At 43.4% G+C, this 18,521-nt stretch overlaps 1 protein-coding gene across 1 annotated transcript in view; it reads left to right on the top strand.

Annotated features, from left to right (window-relative positions):
- DPYS (dihydropyrimidinase) overlaps positions 1 to 18,319 on the top strand; it is a 76,475-nt gene extending 58,156 nt beyond the window's left edge. The window contains exons 8-10 of the mRNA XM_035011725.1: positions 5,621 to 5,828; positions 16,169 to 16,299; positions 17,605 to 18,319. Of these exons, the coding sequence (XP_034867616.1) occupies positions 5,621 to 5,828; positions 16,169 to 16,285 (325 nt within the window). The 3' untranslated portion in view covers positions 16,286 to 16,299; positions 17,605 to 18,319. The remainder of the gene's footprint in view (positions 1 to 5,620; positions 5,829 to 16,168; positions 16,300 to 17,604) is intronic.
- The last annotated feature ends 202 nt before the right edge of the window (positions 18,320 to 18,521 follow it).

Raw genomic sequence — 18,521 nt, 5'->3', positions numbered from 1 at the left:
GGTTTGCATTCAGGAATGCACCTGCCAATCACTTTTAATTATTTTTTCACTCTGCCAATGATTCAGATTGCTAGGAAACAAAAGGCAATTGCTCATCCCTTGGTTATGTAAGAACAGGGCACCATGCCCAACTGTCTTACCGAATTCTCTCCAATGGGGGAGAGAAAGGTCTTAAAGAAAGATTGGGGTGCTGACACCGGAGGAAGGGAGAATGAAAGCCAAGGGACAAAACTACGGTGCTTGCCGCCCTGCATTTCTCAGGATGAAACTATGTGTGTGGCCCATTTCAGAACCAAAGTCCCCTGCAAATCTCCATGACCCCTGCTCCAATGTGTCTGACGGTGTTGCCGAACCTTACAACGATGACACACGAGTCTGTTAATTCAGTCTCTCTTTTAGTCAGAGTCTGGGCTGGGGCGCCTGGGTGGCTCAGTCGTTGCACCTGGGTGGCTCAGTCGTTAAGCGTCTGCCTTCGGCTCAGGTCATGATCCCAGGGGCCTGGGACCGAGCCCCACATCGGGCTCCCTGCTCAGTGGGGAGCCTGCTTCTCCCTCTCCCGCTCCCCCTGCTTGTGTTCCCTCTCTGGCTGTGTCTCTGTCAAATAAATAAAATCTTAAAAAAAAAAAAAAAATAGAGTCTGGGTAGGGGCGTTCTTGTTTTCTTCCAAAATGGTGTCTCAGTGTTCAAAGCATTGCCAGCTCATCAGGTGACGTGGGGCCCACTGGCTCTGCGGGGGTGAGGGGGTGGGGGGGGTGTTATGAGTCTGACCTTGGCTTTATACCTGAGCCTGTGCTGCATCTGAGGGAGCCCCTGTGAGCAACTTAGGAAAACCAGGGGGATGTTTCATTATTTTTCCATGAAGTTCTGAGAAGGATGGGTCCACTCCTATGTCCTGCATGACAGTGGCCTGATCCAGGCAGCGAAGAGACCGTGCTTAATGCTCCCCTCTGCTCAGGACCTGTCACTGGGACAGGCCTGAAGGGTGGTTGGACTCAGGCTTCATGCTTAAGGAAGCCCTCAATTTTATACCTTTGAGATTATCACCAAAGATTTTTCTAGAAGTCCCAGAGGTACACTGCAAATATTAAAAGAAAAATATGTATCAGGCAAGGTTCTTAGCTGTAACCAAGAGAAATCTACTCGAGGTAAACAAAAGGGGAATGTGTTAAAGGACACTGGGGGGCTCAGAAGAATCTCCAGAAGGACCAGAGGACCAGGCTGAGAGGCTATCCAGCCAGGACCAATACCCTGAGCCTACCACAGGGCAACGGGGAGCCCCAGTGCAGTCCCTGGGCATAGTTAGCATGGAAGCAAGGTCGGACCCCACTGCTAAACTTCTGTCACAGCTGGCCCTAAAAACAAGATTTATCCATCTCCATCCCCACCGACATGGATTCTTGTGATACCTGTATCCGGAGTCGCCAGCTTGCCATGCAAAGACTGGTGTGAGGACATGATTTTGGAGGAGGCCAGATCCCATAACTGGGCCCCAGCTGTGAAGGAGGGTGGGAAAGCATGTTCTTGCCTCTTGCCTTAACAGAAGGCCTCTGCCTTTAATGGAGCATGTTCAAAGGAACAACAGGTATCCTTCCAAAGGCAATTGTGTGACTTTGAACTTGTGTTTATTCCATTAACCGACCACATCTCCCACACTGCACTGGTAACGAATAGATTTTAAATATATTTCGTAGTAATTTTAGAAATCTTGTGATGATATTGCATTCTATTTTTCTTTAAAACAATTAAATATTGAAATGTACCACAATTTTTTTAACCTTCTTATGGCAGGATTACAAATATACCAGGATTCTCAAGTGAAAGTTATTCTGACCTCTCAGAGGTTCATTCATTTTCAGACTGTGTGATCCTTGGGCAAGCTCTCACACAGCTCTATTTTAGCATTATCAGCAGGGACACGGGGTAATAATACTTACCTGTGTATGTATTAGTGTTGATCATATCGGCATTGCTAAATATTGCTAGGTATTGATGAACAAGCATTTCATATAACTTGATAAGATGCAATTAAGAATGATAATGATAACAATTTACTTTATTTATTTATGTCTGTCTGTATTAGTATTGAGTTTGTATAGCTCACCAGAAATGTCAAATATACAGCGGAACTCTGGGATTAGATGTTTACCTCTCCTTTAATTTAGTGCTCTATTTCCAAAACGCAGTCACGTCCTAGAGGACAGGGGAGGCAGGAAATAAAACATATAGAAGGAAAATCGTGCGATTCTTTTTGTTCATTTCCTACATATTTATTAAGCACCTACTGTGTGCTGGGGATGAAACAACATGGCCTCAGTCTTAAAGTGTGCACCATGTAGGAAAAGAGGGACTTATCTGGAGATCGTTAGATGACTTAGCATTCAGATAGTGCTAACCCACAGAAGAAAGAGGGCTATTGGAGTCAGCTTCTCAGGGCCAGGATTCTCTTTTCCCCCCAGCTTTTTGAGATGTTACGAACGTGGCCCTAGGACTCTTGAGCGGGGTTTTAGGGAAGGTGGACATGAGCAGGGAGGAGGCATCTGGAGTGAAGAAAACTCCATGCACCAAGATGCAGAAGTGTGAAAGTTCCTCAAGTTCATGCACCAAGATCCAGAAGCGCAGAAGCTCCTACAGAACTGTAGGATTGCAGCTGGGCCTGGAAGGCAAGGGCTGGGCGAGGAGAGGCGCTCAGTCTGACACCTCTGAATGGGAAAATGCAAGCGCGTTCTTTTTGCTGCTGGTGATATTGCCTGGAATTTACATTTTGTGCTAATTGGACCTCATTTACATAATGCTTTATTATAAAGAGTCACTTAGATGTTGCCTAATTGTCTTCTCTCTCTTGCAACCCCAAGGCTGAGAAAGTCAAGGTCATGACCTTTATTTGGCTAAGGCAGAGAAATCTGATTTGACATTTTGCTGTCACAGACCTTTAGCTTTCTTATTTGGGTCTTTTTGCATATCCGTTCATTCCTAGCCCACAAAAACACTTCACTGTGTGTATTTCGTTTTGTTTTTGTCTGCCCGCATATGTATTTTCCCTGTAGATATAATATACATACTTCGTAAATAATGTTTTTCCGTGTATTATTATCCAGTTTTCATTTTCTTTGCTTCCCCAGCATATTCTTTATTTTTTAAAGATTTTTTAAAAATTTATTTATTAGAGAGAGAGACAGTGAGAGAGGGAACACAAGGAGGGGGAGTGGGAGAGGGAGAAGCAGGCTTCCCGCGGAGCAGGGAGCCCGATGTGGGGCTCGATCCCAGGACCCTGGGATCATGACCTGAGCCAAAGGCAGAGACTTAACGACTGAGCCACCCAGGCGCCCCACCCCAGCATATTCTTAATTCTAGTCTTTCATAGATGCCCGATATTCCATTGAATAGTCATTAGGAAATTGTTATGCTTCGGATTTTGAATAGTTTAGGCAATATCGTGATGACAGTCTTGGTGTATGGAGCTTATTTCTTCTGTTAAGTCATTTCCCTAAGAGCGTCAGTAATTCTTAACTTCCCATCAGGAAAAATAGAATTTTATGATTTAGAGTTTCCCCTTATTTGCCTCCCGTTCTTGGATTGAATAACCACTTCAGCATGGATTTTTATGCATTTTCCTTTCTCTATCTAGTGTCCTTACAGTCATGTTTATGTCACATTTTACAGAACAAGCCCAAGAGTTCCTGCTCTCAGTGTGCCTGTGGTAGCTAGGAAAGCCACAGCCCAGACTACAGAAGTATCCGAAAGAGACTGTGGTGGTCGTAAAAACTCACTTTAACGTGCGGGTCCGAAGCTCCTCTATGTTGTTCCTTAGATTTATTTTCTCTGAGTTTGTATCTCTCATCACCAACTCATAGCTCATAACTCATTCTATTCTTAGTAATCCGTTAAATATTTTATTCATTTTCCTACTTTAGTGACTTACTATTTGATCAGTAGCCTTCCCTCCTCCTTAGTGTTTGAAATTATTATTGCTATATTTGTACCTACCTCTGATTCATTTGATCTTTTCAACTTTTCTTTGTTTTGTTTTGTTTTGTTTTAAAGATTTATTTATTTATTCGAGGTGGGGCAGGGGCAGAGGGAGGGAGAGAGAGTCTTAAGCAGACTCTGCATTGGGCCTGGAGCCTGACGCAGGGCTCGATCTCACGACCCTGAGATCATGACCTGAGCTGAAACCAAGAGTTGGACACTTACCAACTGTGCCCCCCAGGTGCCCCTTTACAACTTTTCTTTGTATCATTTAAGTTGGTTCCTAAAGCCTCTCTTTGTGGTTGGTGGTGAGGAGTGTAGGAAGGTAAGAGGAGAACAAAGAGGCCAATAAGAGGTATTGGGAGTCACTCAGATGACAGATGATGGTGGCATGGACTTGGGTGGAAACGATGGGGAGCAACAGAAGTGGGCAGGTTTGGGATTTATTATTATTATTATTATTATTATTATTATTATTATTACTGGAGATAGAACCAACAGGCTTGATGATAGTTTGACCGGGGTGGGGGGGGGTGTGGAAAAGTAAAGAGTGGTATCATTTCCTGAGTTGGGGAACTCAAGGGAGGAATAAACCCGAGTGGGGGAGTTGTGGGAGGCATTAAAAATCAATTCTGTTTGGACGTGTTAGGGTTGTAAGCCAAGTAGGTAGCTGGGTGTAGGATTCTGGACCCAAGATCCAGGCCAGCATTGTCTCGTTCATTTCTAGGATGGCAGCACACAAAAGCCTGAATCTCCCAGCTCCATCCTTCCAGGTTAGGGTTGAGAGAGCCTTGGATTGCTGTTCCTTTGACTCAGACTCAGCCTTGGGGTTTTTAGCAAAGTACTTCTCTTCAGTCCATTCCTGAGGAGGGCTTGTAGAAACTTCTACCAGAATTCAGATTATGCTCATATGAGTCACTGCTGCCAGATCACTTCCCCTCACCCCTTTCCACTAAATAAGATTTAGGACAAGAAGACATCCAGCATTTCCAAGGATCTAGCCTGGAAGTCATCAATCATATTGTGTCAGATTGAAAGTATTAATAAACTACTGGAAATGATGATGAATTTGCAAATGGATGACATAGATCCTGCTAAGAGATTATATTCTAATGTATTTTGTTATTTTATTATCCTCAAATTTTCAGTTTTGCTGCAGACAATGGAAAGAAATTCAAGATACAATTTTCCTTGGTAACAACCAAATTCAATTTGGTAACTATGAATTAGCAAATCCCTCTGGAAAGGGAGGGACAGGAATGGGATTTGGGGAGAGGTAATGAAGAAGCTGACATGCATCTGCAAAAAGATAAAATTCTGTAGAGCTGGGTACTGGGTCAGGATGTTCATCAGACTCATACATGTTGTAAAAAATTTAAAAATCTAAACATGAAAGGCAATACCTTCCTTTCACCCACTTCATCCTTATTAATCACCATAAGAAGTGATCTATTGGGTTTTTTCTCAGAAAATGTAATTACTTTGTAATGAAATGTTAATGCTATGTTCTATTCTTAAAGTCGCTTGTGCAAATAATAAAGCTTAATATGGCTTAATAGAGTTGCTAAATTTTCTTCTAAAGTCATTCTTTTAATATCCTATATTTGTCAGATGAGCTGGTGATGATGTGGGGGGTCCTTGTTTTTATAAACAGGACTATTTCGGCAAGAACACATCATCAGGCTGTTAACTTCAACATCTTCGAGGGCATGGTTTGCCATGGGGTGCCCCTCGTGACTATTTCCAGAGGCAAAGTGGTGTATGAAGCTGGAGTTTTCAGTGTCTCAGCAGGAGATGGGAAGTTTATTCCTCGCAAACCATTTGCTGAGTATGTCTACAAACGGATCAAACAGCGGGACCAGGTGAGTTGTGCAAAAGTGGGCTGTTACCAGGGGCTGGACTGTCACCTGTTTCTGGATGTTGGTGGTGGTGTTGTCACCACATACGCTCGGTTTAACACATTCTTGGGATGGCAGGATTGATAGGGGAGGTTCCAGAAAATACCAGTTTTCAAAGAAAGAATCATTATTGGACAGATGCGTTTTCCTTTGACGATTGGTGTGTCTATTGAGGGTTTCCTCATGACCAAGTCAGGTTTCCCCAGGCAAGTTCAGGGTCTCTGGGGACTTTTGGCAGTTGAATTAGTCAGTGTCCTCCAGGAAGCAGACACTTATGTTTTTATTAGGGGAAACATCTGTGTGAAAAGATGGGAGGGAGCCAGAAAAGGCTGGGAGAGCTTTCAGACTGCAATTCAAGTCTGCCCTGGTGAAGGAGAGAGAAAAAGGAGTGAAAGCATCCTAGTCTTCATACAGTCTAAGAGAGATTGAGCAGGGCCTTGGGGTAGCCCTCGAGCCAAGTCTCCCGTCAACCAGCTACATGGCATGCTGTCATTTTCTGGGAGCAGCTATGGGAGGCGTGGTCTCTGTGCAGAAATAGAGGTGGAGTTCAGAGCTTAGCAATGAATGGCTCCTCAAAAAATTCTGCTCCTTATAGTTGAATGTATGAAGGTTCATTCTAATGGCATGAGAGCAATGGTAGAGTTTGGGGTTCAGGTAGATCTAAATATGAATTCTACCTTGCCCTTCCATTTCCTAGCTGTGTGGCCAAGAGCAAGATCTCTCATCCTTGGACTCAGTTGCCTCATCTAGAGAATGACAACATTTCCTCCTTAACAAATTGTAAGACTCAAATGAGAATTTTAAATATAATGCCCATAGTAGGAGTCAAATGTTAGTTTTGTCTCTTTGCTTTCCTCTTTTGATGACTAAATCCATAACAAAGTTCCCCCAAGACTTTGTAATAAATCTGTTATTATAAAAGAGATATTTGTTCTTAATATATCTTGGGCTTTCACACCTTTGTTTACTTTACACTGTGTTCTGAAAATTCATCTCACTAAATACACTAACTTATTAGGAAATTTCAGATTAAAGCCATATCAACTGCTGGATTTGGGGTGGGAGGAGGCAGTCTGTGTCCTTAATCCCACATGGACACAATAGGCCAGGACTGGATGGCCAAGACCTTCCAAGGCTGCCTTTCTGATTTTTACTCTGCAGGCTTCATTCACTATGTTCCTCATCTGGCCATAGAGACAGTAGAGTTTGGAACCCTTGGATTAGTTCTAAGGCTTCTCTCTCTTCTTTCCATTTTAAAATATACTTCTATTTTCCTAAAGTTCTCTGGCTGTTTTTCAGTGCATTCCATTTGGATCTTGTAGTCTGTTTGGTTTTTCCTCTTCTGCCTTGTGAGAAATTTTTACTTGTGGATTCTCAGAGTCCATTATACAAGATTCATCCTGTTTGTTGTTGTTGTTTTAACACTTCCTAAAGCTTTGATTAAGTAGATAAGCTCTCCAGAAGGTTTTTAAATTCTCAGGGTGCTATAATTCTTTATAAACTACATTTCAGTCAAAATGTTTACGATTACAGTTCATTCTGCTAAGGTTAATTTGTAAATGTTGACACTGACAGGTGACAGGTAAATAGTGACTAGAAGCAGCCTATGTGTTTCTGACCATTTATGTGATAGATAACAGCGGTACTGACATTTACTGACTGCTAACTGAGTGCAAGTCAGGGCATGGGTGCTGTTGCTGTAACAGCTCTGTGAGGGAAAGAAGTATTATTTTGCCCATTTTAAACATTAGAAAATAGGCTTCAAGAAATTAAGACACTGATCCAGGTCACACAGCTAGTATATGGCAGGGTCAAAACATAAACTCTGGTTATTTGATTCCAAAAACTGTATACATGAGCAGTAAATGATATTGTAGATCATAAAAGTTGAGTTAAGTGAGTTCATGGGCGATAAATGATTCAGCATTTGCTGTGAAAAACAACAGTCTCTCAAAAAATAATTAATCTGGGGCTCCTGGGTGGCTCAGTTGGTTAAGCGACTGCCTTCAGCTCAGGTCATGATCCTGGAGTCCCGGGATCGAGTCCCGCATCGGGCTCCCTGCTCAGCAAGGAACCTGCTTCTCCCTCTGACCCTCTTCCCTCTCGTGCTCTCTGTCTCTCATTCTCTCTCTCTCAAATAAATAAATAAAATCTTAAAAAATATATATTTATAAAAAAAATAATTAATCTGAATTGGAGGCATTGCTAGCAGCAAATTCATTCATGCAGCTGCAGTAGAATCCAAGGGATGAGCCGAAAGGGAGAGGCTTAGGGGATCATAAGGAGGGAGAATCAACAGAACTGAGTGATAGGTTAGGTGACACTTGAAGGCATTCAAGAAGGGGCAGCTCCTGGTTCTGGTTCAGTTCCGGTTGCTCACCAGCAGGGACACTAGACTAACTGGGGACACCTGACAGACTCTATTTAAATGGCTGACCTTACCTGAGTCTTTCTCTTGTAGAGAAGATGTTTGAAGGAGCAGAGATCACCAAATGACTGGCTTCATCAGTTCTCCTTTATAAATGATCATCTTATGTTTTGTGGGCAAAATTCATGTCAACTTCCTCTTTCAAGAGTTCACTATCAATTTTGTGAGTTAGTTTCCTAGTATTTTCTTCTGACGTGACCAACTTTTAAGGCATTCAAGTACATTACTGTTTTTTGCAATAACAATAAGTGATAGTTGTTATCATTATTGTCATGTGTTGTTCTGAGCACTTACTATCTGCCAGGTAGTTTATATTCATTATTTTACTTAATCTGCATCACAAGCCGTATGGTAGATATTATCTTCCTCATCTTACAGAATAGAAAGCTGAGTCTCAGCAAGATTAAATAACTTTCCCTGGGATAAGCAGTAAGAAACCTGCTCCAGGAAAGGGGAACCCTCCTACACTGTTGGTGGGAATGCGAGCCGGTGCAGCCACTCTGGAAAACAGTATGGAGGTTCCTCAAAAAGTTGAAAATAGAGCTACCCTATGACCCAGCAATTGCACTACTGGGTATTTACCCCAAAGATACAAAAGTAGGGATCCAAAAGGGTACATGCACCCCGATGTTTATAGCAGCAATGTCCACAATAGCCAAACTGTGGAAAGAGCCAAGATGTCCATTCACAGATGAATGGATAAAGAAGATGTGGTATATATATACAATGGAATATTATGCAGCCACCAAAAGGAATGAGATCTTGCCATTTGCAACGACGTGGATGGAACTGGAGGGTGTTATGCTGAGCGAAATAAGTCAAACAGAGAAAGACATGTATCATATGACCTCACTGATATGAGGAATTCTTAATCACAGGAAACTGAGGGTTGCTGGAGTGGGGGGTGGGGTGGGAGGGATGGGGTGACTGGGTGATAGACACTGGGGAGGATATGTGCTCTGGTAAGTGCTGTTAATTGTGCAAGACTGTTGAATCTCAGATCTGTACCTCTGAAACAAATAATGCAATATATGTTAAGAAAAAAAAAAAGAAGAAGAAGAAGGTAGCAGGAGGGGAAGAATGAAGCGGGGGAAATCGGAGGGATAGACGAACCATGAGAGATGATGGACTCTGAAAAACAAACTGAGGGTTCTAGAGGGGAGGGGGGTGGGGAGACGGGTTAGCCTGGTGATGGGTATTGAGGAGGGCACGTTCTGCATGGAGCACTGGGTGTTATGCACAAACAATGAATCATGGAGCACTACATCTAAAATTAATGATGTAATGTATGGGGATTAACATAAGAATAAAAAAAAAAAAAGAAATGAAACCTGCTCCAGAAAAATACCAGTTTATGAGTGGGGATAAGAGTTGGAAGGCAAGCAAAAACAGCCTATACCATTTCTCCTGTTCACTTGTTATCCAACCCAAGAAAATTAATCACTTACCATTCTGGACGCCCGAAGAACAGATGGTAGAGACACATCACCTGCTCCAGAACTCAGCTGATCTGGCTGGAGTGTTGGTTTCTTGAGGACAGCATCTTATATTTTCATGCCCAGTGCTTGGTACTAGTAGGAATTTGACAAATAAACAAACTACAAATGGAAGGAGCAAAGACTATAGTTTCAGAGGTCATAGGAGGAAATTTAAATCAATTTACCCAGAATACTGCCCCCTGACTCGTCCCAAATAGTGGAGCTGTCTGTGAGCCTGATTCTTGTCCATGATTTTATTACTTGATAAAACTTACCATCATCCTGCCATGCAGCTATCACTGTTATTAGATGCACTGGTCTCCCCACAGGAATTTCAAAGGAAAGAAACATTTTTATCCAATCTGATAGCTTTAGGGAATTATCACTTCATTGATTTTAACATTTAAGCAGCTAATCCTTGAGGGAAAAAATCTAAATCAGAAGATGAGGCATCAAACTATTTGATAAATATAGCCTAATAAAATATGTTTCAATTTTTTATAAAAAAGTCACTTAAGGGAGAGTTTGGGGGCATGAAGGAAGGAGAAGAAAAAAAGTAACAGCAACTTACATATTCAGGAGCATATTGAAAAAACAAAGTTGACTTACACACTGTTAATTCTTTACCCCCAAAAATATAGCTCTTGAAACTCAAATGGATTATTTTTTCTAGGATTTTTGTATTTAGACTTGTAATTTTCACCAATTCTTTAAGTCATCTCTTTTTCTCTCTCTCTCTCTTTTTTTTCAGTATTAAGCAACCCAATCTATTCTGGGAAATCAGGGTCACATTGCATTTTATAGAGAAACAGGAATAGCTTCGTGGAGCAAGGCATGGTTTCAGAGCGCCGCTGCCAAAGCTTTTAAACTTTTAAAGCTTTGCAACGATAAGCATAATTTGCCTTTTAGATAAGATAAAATTGAAAGGATGGCTGATCTGGTCCTTGAAATGAGTGTTCTCCATTTCTGAGGTAACAGTTTGTCAATGTCTTTCCCAATGTGGTAGCTCAGAGAAAATAATTTAAGAGATGTCGGTAACTGCCATATATCCTAATTTCCTCAGAGTGATGGCTAAGAATTCTAAAAGGTGAGACCTCTCTTGGAGTCAGCTCATTGCAGCTCCTGAGAGACACTTATGTGTACCTCCTCCCAACTCTTCATTCAGTGAGGTCACTTTGGTAGCTTGAAATCAGCTGTGGTGGCAGGACTGACACCCCAGAAATAGGCAAGTGCTATAAATCAGGGATTTTGGGGGTGGTAAGAAAAGGGAAGGCAGAGCTGCTTGGCATACCACTGTATATAGGGACTCTCTAAGTACTCTCCCTTTGGGCTTTATCTAACCGTTCACCATTCATTCAGTAAATATTTATTGATAACCAACTATGTGCCCGTCCCAGCTTAATCCTTCCCACAACCTTCTGAGGCAAGTAGCAGTTTCCCAATCTCATAAAGTAAGAAATCAAGGCTTAAGGAGGTCACATAGTGACTCAGCGGCAGCTTCAGAACTCAGACCCAGGTTTTCCGACCTTCAAAGCCAATCCTTTTACCCTCTTGTGCTGCAGCATACTCATCACAGCGTTTAATCCCCACTCACACACATGGCCACCTGCCCCCATGCTCAGGATGTCACCCCACCAACCTCCCCTCCTACACACGGGGCCCAGCGACTCTCAGACTGGCAGACTTACTGGAGGAACCATCCCTGAAATGAGAGGGCCCAGCTTTGTCACACTGTCCTTGAGAAATAGCTCAGCAGATGTGTCGAAGGTTAAATGGAAACATTTGGTGGATTGTAAAATATGCAAGTTTTCCCTGTTCTAGGTCACCTCCGTTGAACCTAGGGGTTACTCATGTGCTGGGGATTCACTGTCCCTGAAGAGTTCAGTTCAATGTGTGCTGAGTGCCTGAGTTCACCAGACAGGCATGGATTTCACTGGCTGCTCATTTGGACTGTTCAGTGCTGGGCCAGTGTCTGCTGTTTGGAATCTAGAAGTTCTGTTGTCTTTATTGATATTTTAGTTTCTTAGCGTCTGTGGATGGGTTGGTATGAGAACCTCCTTTGCGGCCCCAGATTCTTCTCTATCAGTCTTCCTAGTCTCAGAAAAGCTAGCATCTTAGCACTCCACTCTCTGCAAACAATACAGTTACATTTTTCTATCAACTTAAAACTTCCTGTTTCCCCTGATCAGCTAACCAAAAAGCATTTCTGCAGTGATGCCGGTGTAATGATGATTTAATTAGTATTTATTTATTGCACCGCATATTGGGATATAATTCTTATCTTTGTCTTTCAACTAACTCATCACAATGACAATATCATCATTAAGTGCTGTAAACCTAAACTGAACTTTCATCTGCCAATGAAAACCACCAGCACCCTACCAGACGAGGTGCCCTCTGTGTTCTGTATATGACTTAGGATAGCCTCTCACACGGTTTTATCCTCAAGCCGTTTTGTAGGATTGTGATACCATCAAGATGGAAAGAACTGCTGGTGGGTGAGATCATCGAATTTTGACCCGCCTGTACAGAGAGGGAAAGATGCCCCCACCCAGCTGAGCCTTCTGAGGGTGTGTTCTCAGTCAGGACACTGGTCACCTTGAGAAAGCTGTCAAGTGATTTTAGATAATGTTATTCTCGGGAGATTCTATTGCCCAGTATCATATAAAAAGTTCTAAGAGGTCCTACAGTTAAGAAATCTTCTTTCCTTTAACAAATATTTCTTGAGCACCAGGCAGTATCCAAGGTCCTGGGGATGCAGGCGTAAATATGACAGCAGTGTTTGGTCTCAGAGACCTTAAATCCTACTTCCGTTTCACCTACAGTTCGTGGTGCTTAAGTTCTGGGTCTGCTGGAGACACTCATTACATCTCCCTGTGATGAGGTCAATTAGCCACTAGAATAAAGGAGTCTGGAGATTGGGAGAGATCAGAGCTGAACCTAAAATTTGGGAATTGTGGCATGTAGGTTTGAAACCATAAGTCCGAGGCTGCCAAGGAGACTGTAGGCAGAGAAGAAAGGGAGCTTGAGATGGAGCTCTGGGGCAGCCAGCAAAGGAGCCTGAGAAAGCTGACCAGTGAGGTAGGAAGAAAACCAGGAGAACATGGAGAAGAGAAGGCAAGCAGAGAAGAGACCTCTCTCTTTGTTCAACCCAGAGCCCTCTGCTTCTTGGTCTTGCTCTTCCATAAATGTCCTTTAAGAATTAAGTATGGGTTTAGCTGGACACTCAGGATGGAGTCCACGTTAATCACTGTACTCATCGGGGATACTAGGGAACGAAGCCCACTTTATTTCGGACCCAACCACTTAGGATAGCTCATGAGCATGACGCACTGGTCTCCCCACATGCTGGGGGTCGTGTGAGGACTGAGCACTTCACACTTCAGATGGAGACTTGTCATTGTCCCTGGAGAGAAGTCACAAGAGTTGTAGGTTAGGTCTACTCAGAAAACAAATGTGCCACTCAGCTTCTGGATAACGCAGTGACGGCATTTGAGAGTTTGTAGAACGTGTACCATGACCTTTTCGCTTTGTCCCCGTGAACATCTACTGAGGTTCTGAAATAAACATCGAGTGCAATGCCAGGGGCAGGAGATAGGACAAAGATGAACAAGATGTGGGTCTAGCATTAAAGAGGTTATGCAATGTACCTCTAAGGGTAAGAAAGGTGAAAAGTACTAGGAGGCTTGGGACCAGAATTTAAATTGTCTTTGATTGCTGTCCAGTCATCTATCAAAGGGGAAGACTGTCAAGTGTGGAGCAGAAAAGCCTCCTCAGAGAGGGTTGGTTTGTTTCTGAGGTGGCCGTGCGGGCAGGAGTGGTTCTGGCGGGAAACCGGGCCCTGCCCCCCAGAGCCTCAGAGGCAGGTCAAGAGTGGGACCGTGTGCAGATCAGACCCGGCCAGTGAGGCCGGAGATACATGGTGGCCACCGTGACCAGAGCGACTAGCCAGGCTCCGAGTGCAGTGATGGAGCAGCCAGAAAGCGGTTCTTAGGTGACCAGCTGAGCTGAGACCTGCCCGTGGCCCGCAGCCGGCCAGGGAGGCGCAGCCCCGAGAACAGAGAAACGGTGAAGCCCAACAACATTGTGTGAGGGAAACGGAGTCAGCCTGGGCTAGAACAACCCACCCAAAGAGGAGACAAATGTCGGAAGGGGGTCTCCTGCCCATCACACCCTTGGTAGAACGTGATCAACTGTGTATTGAGTATTTGTTATGGAAAAACAGAGCAAGTACCCCAGCCCTGAATCTGCTGGAAGAGAGGGACAGGTAAACAGATGGTTACAGAAAACTGGTGAGCAGGATAGAGGACGTGTCAGGGAGGGTTAAAGCTTCCTGGACTGATGATTGTGTGGGCTGAGTTATAGAAGAGGAATCTGCGATATTTAGGCCCAAAGGTGGGTGGTAATGCCAGCATGAGCAAGAGCATAGCCCTGGCAGGAGGACCTGGGAAGGACACTGGTCACCTGGTTTGAGTCACATGCTCCCCCCACCCCCCCAGCCTGCAGCAGGGGTCGGGGAAGGATCCTCAGCCCGCCCCTGACTGAGGAGGGCGGTGCCCCGGCGTGTTGGTCCTGCCCCCATAGTGGTAGCCACCAGCTGCCACAAAGGAGTCCAGGAGAGGAAAAAGTAAGAGAAGTAAGAGCTGAAAACCACAAGCCGTGAAGTTTCAAAGGAACCGTTGGATGAAGAGGGAGACAGGGTGGGGCTGATGAGGGACATGTAGCATGTCAGGTGACACAAAGATCTGCCCATTTAGGTCACTGGAGATTGATCGGAAATACACCACAGGTTTGGCCGAGTGTCAATGCTGAAAGGAAGAGAGAAAGGCAAGACCCTTCAGATTGTAGGCAACTCAGGGAAGTGCATCCTAGCTTTCTTAGCCGGTTCTGATAATGCCTGTTAATTATGTTTAGTTCCCTTTACAACCTCAGACATGTCCCAGTGTGGATCAATTCTATGGTCACCCTAGGCGTAAGTGATAGATCAGACAGTCTGGCTTGGAAAGTAAACCGGGGGAGGAGAAAACATGAAGACCTCCCTGAAAGGGAAGATGTGGTCAGAGAGTTGGGTATTAAGAGGGTTTAAAGTTTCAGGTGTGGTTGGCTCCAGGTAACCCCAAGGTCGAGGTGCTGGGTGGCAGAAATAGGAAGCGGGTCCTCTGTTTCCTGGTGTGGATGTTCCTCAAGATGACAACAGCATCCAGGGTGAAGAGAAGGACAGAGTCGATAGTGAGCCTAAATGCAAGTCTAGCAAATCATCTAACCAGACACAGAAAGTGGACGGAGACCCGGGCTGCTGAGCAGGGGAGGGCAGGGCTCCTCCCAGGCACTAAGTGCTCAGCATGTAGCCGACGCTATACTTCAAATCTCAGAGCAGAAGGGACAATCTCTGTGTTGTTCTTTGTTTTGTCCTCTGTGCCTGGCAAAATACCTGGGGCGGTCTGTGTTCAATAAATATTGAATGAAGGAAGGAAATGCTTTGTATCTGGGAGATGGCTTTCATTCCCTCCGTTTCCTAGACGAGTGAGTAGACTCAGGGGGGTCTTACCTTGCCAGCTTCCTACAACTAGAGCATCGTATGCCAAAGCCCACGCTGTTGATCACTACAAGATATTCAAAACAAGACAAATGTTATTTGTGTGTGTGTGTGTGTACGTATTTATGTGTACACACATTTATTAAGAGCTTCTTCTATGCTAGGCATTATTCTAAATGATTTCCTTATTTGTCAGCCTCTCACAACCACCCCACAAAGTAGGTGCTGTTACTACTCCCTGTGTAAATCGAGGCAATGGAAACACTGTGATAAGTAAATGTGCCCACTCTGGTGTCATAGCCCAGGCCCTTAATCACTGTGTCTTGCTGCCTCTTGACTTGTCAGTGAATGTGTATCCGTGTTTACAAACAGTATGCTTTAGATTGTGTGGATGCCTGATGACACGCGGGAGCAGGTGAGAAAATGAGAAAACCCCCACACAGATTGCTAGAATCTGAAAAACATGCTCCGAGTCTTGGAAAAGGTACAACAAAGCAGTCTAGGAACACAGACATCTCAGACAGAAACGAGAGGGGAGGGTAGCAGGTCGGGAGGACTACAAGGTGGTAATAGAACGAGAAGGGCGTGAGGACGTGGCAGAGGCTTCAGTGTAAGTTTCAGTGAAAAGAACAATCGCTAGAGAGTGCTCCCTGGGCCTTTGTCAGACACAGCAAAGAGTGGGGCACAGCGCAGGTCCCCGAGGTGGCCAGGAATTTCTGTGAAAGGGCAAGGGGTGGGAGGCACATGATATGTAAGTTTGCAAGATTCGTTTTGCTCTCACGCTTCATCAAAGGAGCTGCATTACCCTCTGAATTCCGGAAGTCACCAAGCCACAAGAGAAACATGACCTGTTCTGTTTCAGACTTGCACACCCATTCCTGTGGAGCGTGAACCCTACAAGGGAGAAGTCATCACACTAAGATCGAGAGAGACAAAAGAGGACTCCACAGCGGGGATCAGGAAACAGGCCCACCCCTGAGCTGGATGCTGTGGGTAAGGGATGGTGGGCAAAGAAAGTATTCCTGCATGACAATCTATGAAATCAGCATCTCTGTCTTCGTAAGCATTTGAAGAGTCCAAGGCCAAGGTCAAAGGCTTCAAAGTGACATAAGTCTCCAGGGCAGGTTAGTTAAGGGGAGACTGATAAAAGACCTCTTGACGCAGAACACCTAGATGAGCCTCCAGATTGAAGAAGGCCTTGGTCTAGTTAGAGTTTTATTCTCTGAGATGTTACGAAACATTCAGCAAAGCCTTGAAGTATCAAATATGAGCAAGAGGCAAGTAGGCCGGTAGCATACAGAGGGACCTGTTACTGAGGAAATATGACATGTCTTAAGACAGAGATTATAATTTTGTGGTAAGAATTTATAAACTATTCAATTAGGGCTTTATCTGAGAAAATAAATCTTCGTATTGTAAATGCAACTATGTTCTAGAACTTAGAATGAATGAAAAATGAAGCAAGTGTTGCTTTGGGGGGTATAATTTTTCAGGAAAATTATTTGATAGGATTTGATGTACTTTATTGTACACTTAATTTTTGGAATAATATTGTAGATATGGTCATTTTGAAAAAATATTTCAGTACTTCCTCAGTTTTGTCTTTTGACATCCCGATCTTTCTTTTTTCAAGCATCTATTATCATTCTTATCAATTCCTCCCTTCCTCCCTTCCTCCCTCCCTCCCTTCCTTTCTTTTTTTTTCTTTTTTTTTTTCATTTATTTTCTGGTCCTGCACTGTCAGATGTCTATTTGGGAGTGGCTTTGCCAACACCACGGAATTCATGAAATCTACATGTTTTGCCAGTTTGCAATTTCACTAAACTCTAAATAATGAACAGGGGTAGGTGTTTGTGTTAATTAGGGACACTGCCAAAGGACTAGTGTTATACATATCCACTTAGGAGTTGCACATTTTCACATTGGGACAACCGATGCCTCCCTAAACCCCGTGACTTGAATAATGAGGTGCTGTGACTGTATGGTGTTCTCTTTATTATGGAATGTTGTCTTTAACGATGCTGTACAGCCAAAAGTTTCAAGGTTTGTTTTGTTTTGTTTGTCATTTCCTTCCTATTGGAGTTATTTTTCCAATCCAGGAAGATTGTGTTAAAAATTCAGAGGAAGATTAGCAAGAGGAAGACATCCTATTGAATGCTGCAACATGCTATTAACAGAATTTATAGGAGCAGGATTATTGTTTTCTTTGATTATAGCATTTCTTGGGGGTTAGGCTTGAGTTCTGCATCTCTTTGTGAGGGGGAATGTTACACTGAGTTCCTTTTATTCTGTTCAAAGGTAAAGTCAGAGGAAAGGATTCTGCTGTTCCCATCATTGTGAAGCATTGTCAGCCCGTGGAGAAGCAGGCCTTATTTCAACCCCCCAAGATCCTTTTGAAAAAATAATCGCGCCAGGCCTCTTTGATTTCCTTTCAGAAGCAATTGCTGTCTTTCTTACTGTGACTTTGTTGTTGTATAAGATTGAAGACATAAATGAATATTATTGTGATGGGAAGTCGATGTGAAAATTCACTGATGATACTTTAAAATGTCATCTTCACTTGTCCTGGATTTCTTACTTGGAAATTTTAAAAATCACTTTCTTGTTGAAGGGTTTTTTAATGGCTACATTTGTTCAAAAATAGCGAACTCTGTGGTTTTACATGCAATTATAATTAATAAACATTTAGATCTTCACTTTATATCCTGTTTTCTGGGTTATGTGTATCTTCTTCTAACCTATAGGATTGGGACTCTGGGAGGTTGGGTTTGATTCAAAAGCATAATTTCCTATGTGACATCTGTTTCAGCAACTTCTGGAAAGCGGGTTCCTGAGCAAACCTCGTGTAATTAAACTGGATACTCAACCTTAGATTAAGTCCAAGGAAAATTATCCAAGCACACAGATGAGTGCAGGATTTGGGGGAATTAAAGAGAATCAGCATGGCCGAAAGATGCTACAGTGGTACCTTCGCTCTCCTGTGCTTCCGGATCTGTCCTGTGATGCTTCTGTGTATGCAGAGAAGCTGAGCTTCTATTTCTTCTCCTAGGTAACTAGGTCAAGAGGAATTTTTAAAACATGGAGTAAAATCAGGGCAATTATGCTCTCATTGCAGATACATCTGCCCCTGACTTACTCTCTTAGATCAGGAGTGCACCTGCACCTTTGACAAAGAGTGATAGGAATCCAGTCGGCTCAATTATAATTTGTCCTGA

Source organism: Mirounga leonina, unplaced genomic scaffold (genome assembly GCF_011800145.1).
Source record: "Mirounga leonina isolate KUSES-001 unplaced genomic scaffold, KU_Mleo_1.0 Mir_165, whole genome shotgun sequence".
Classification (NCBI taxonomy): Eukaryota; Metazoa; Chordata; class Mammalia; order Carnivora; family Phocidae; genus Mirounga; species Mirounga leonina.
The sequence above is the reverse complement of the archived record's forward strand: the minus strand, read 5'-3'. Positions and strand labels throughout refer to the sequence as shown.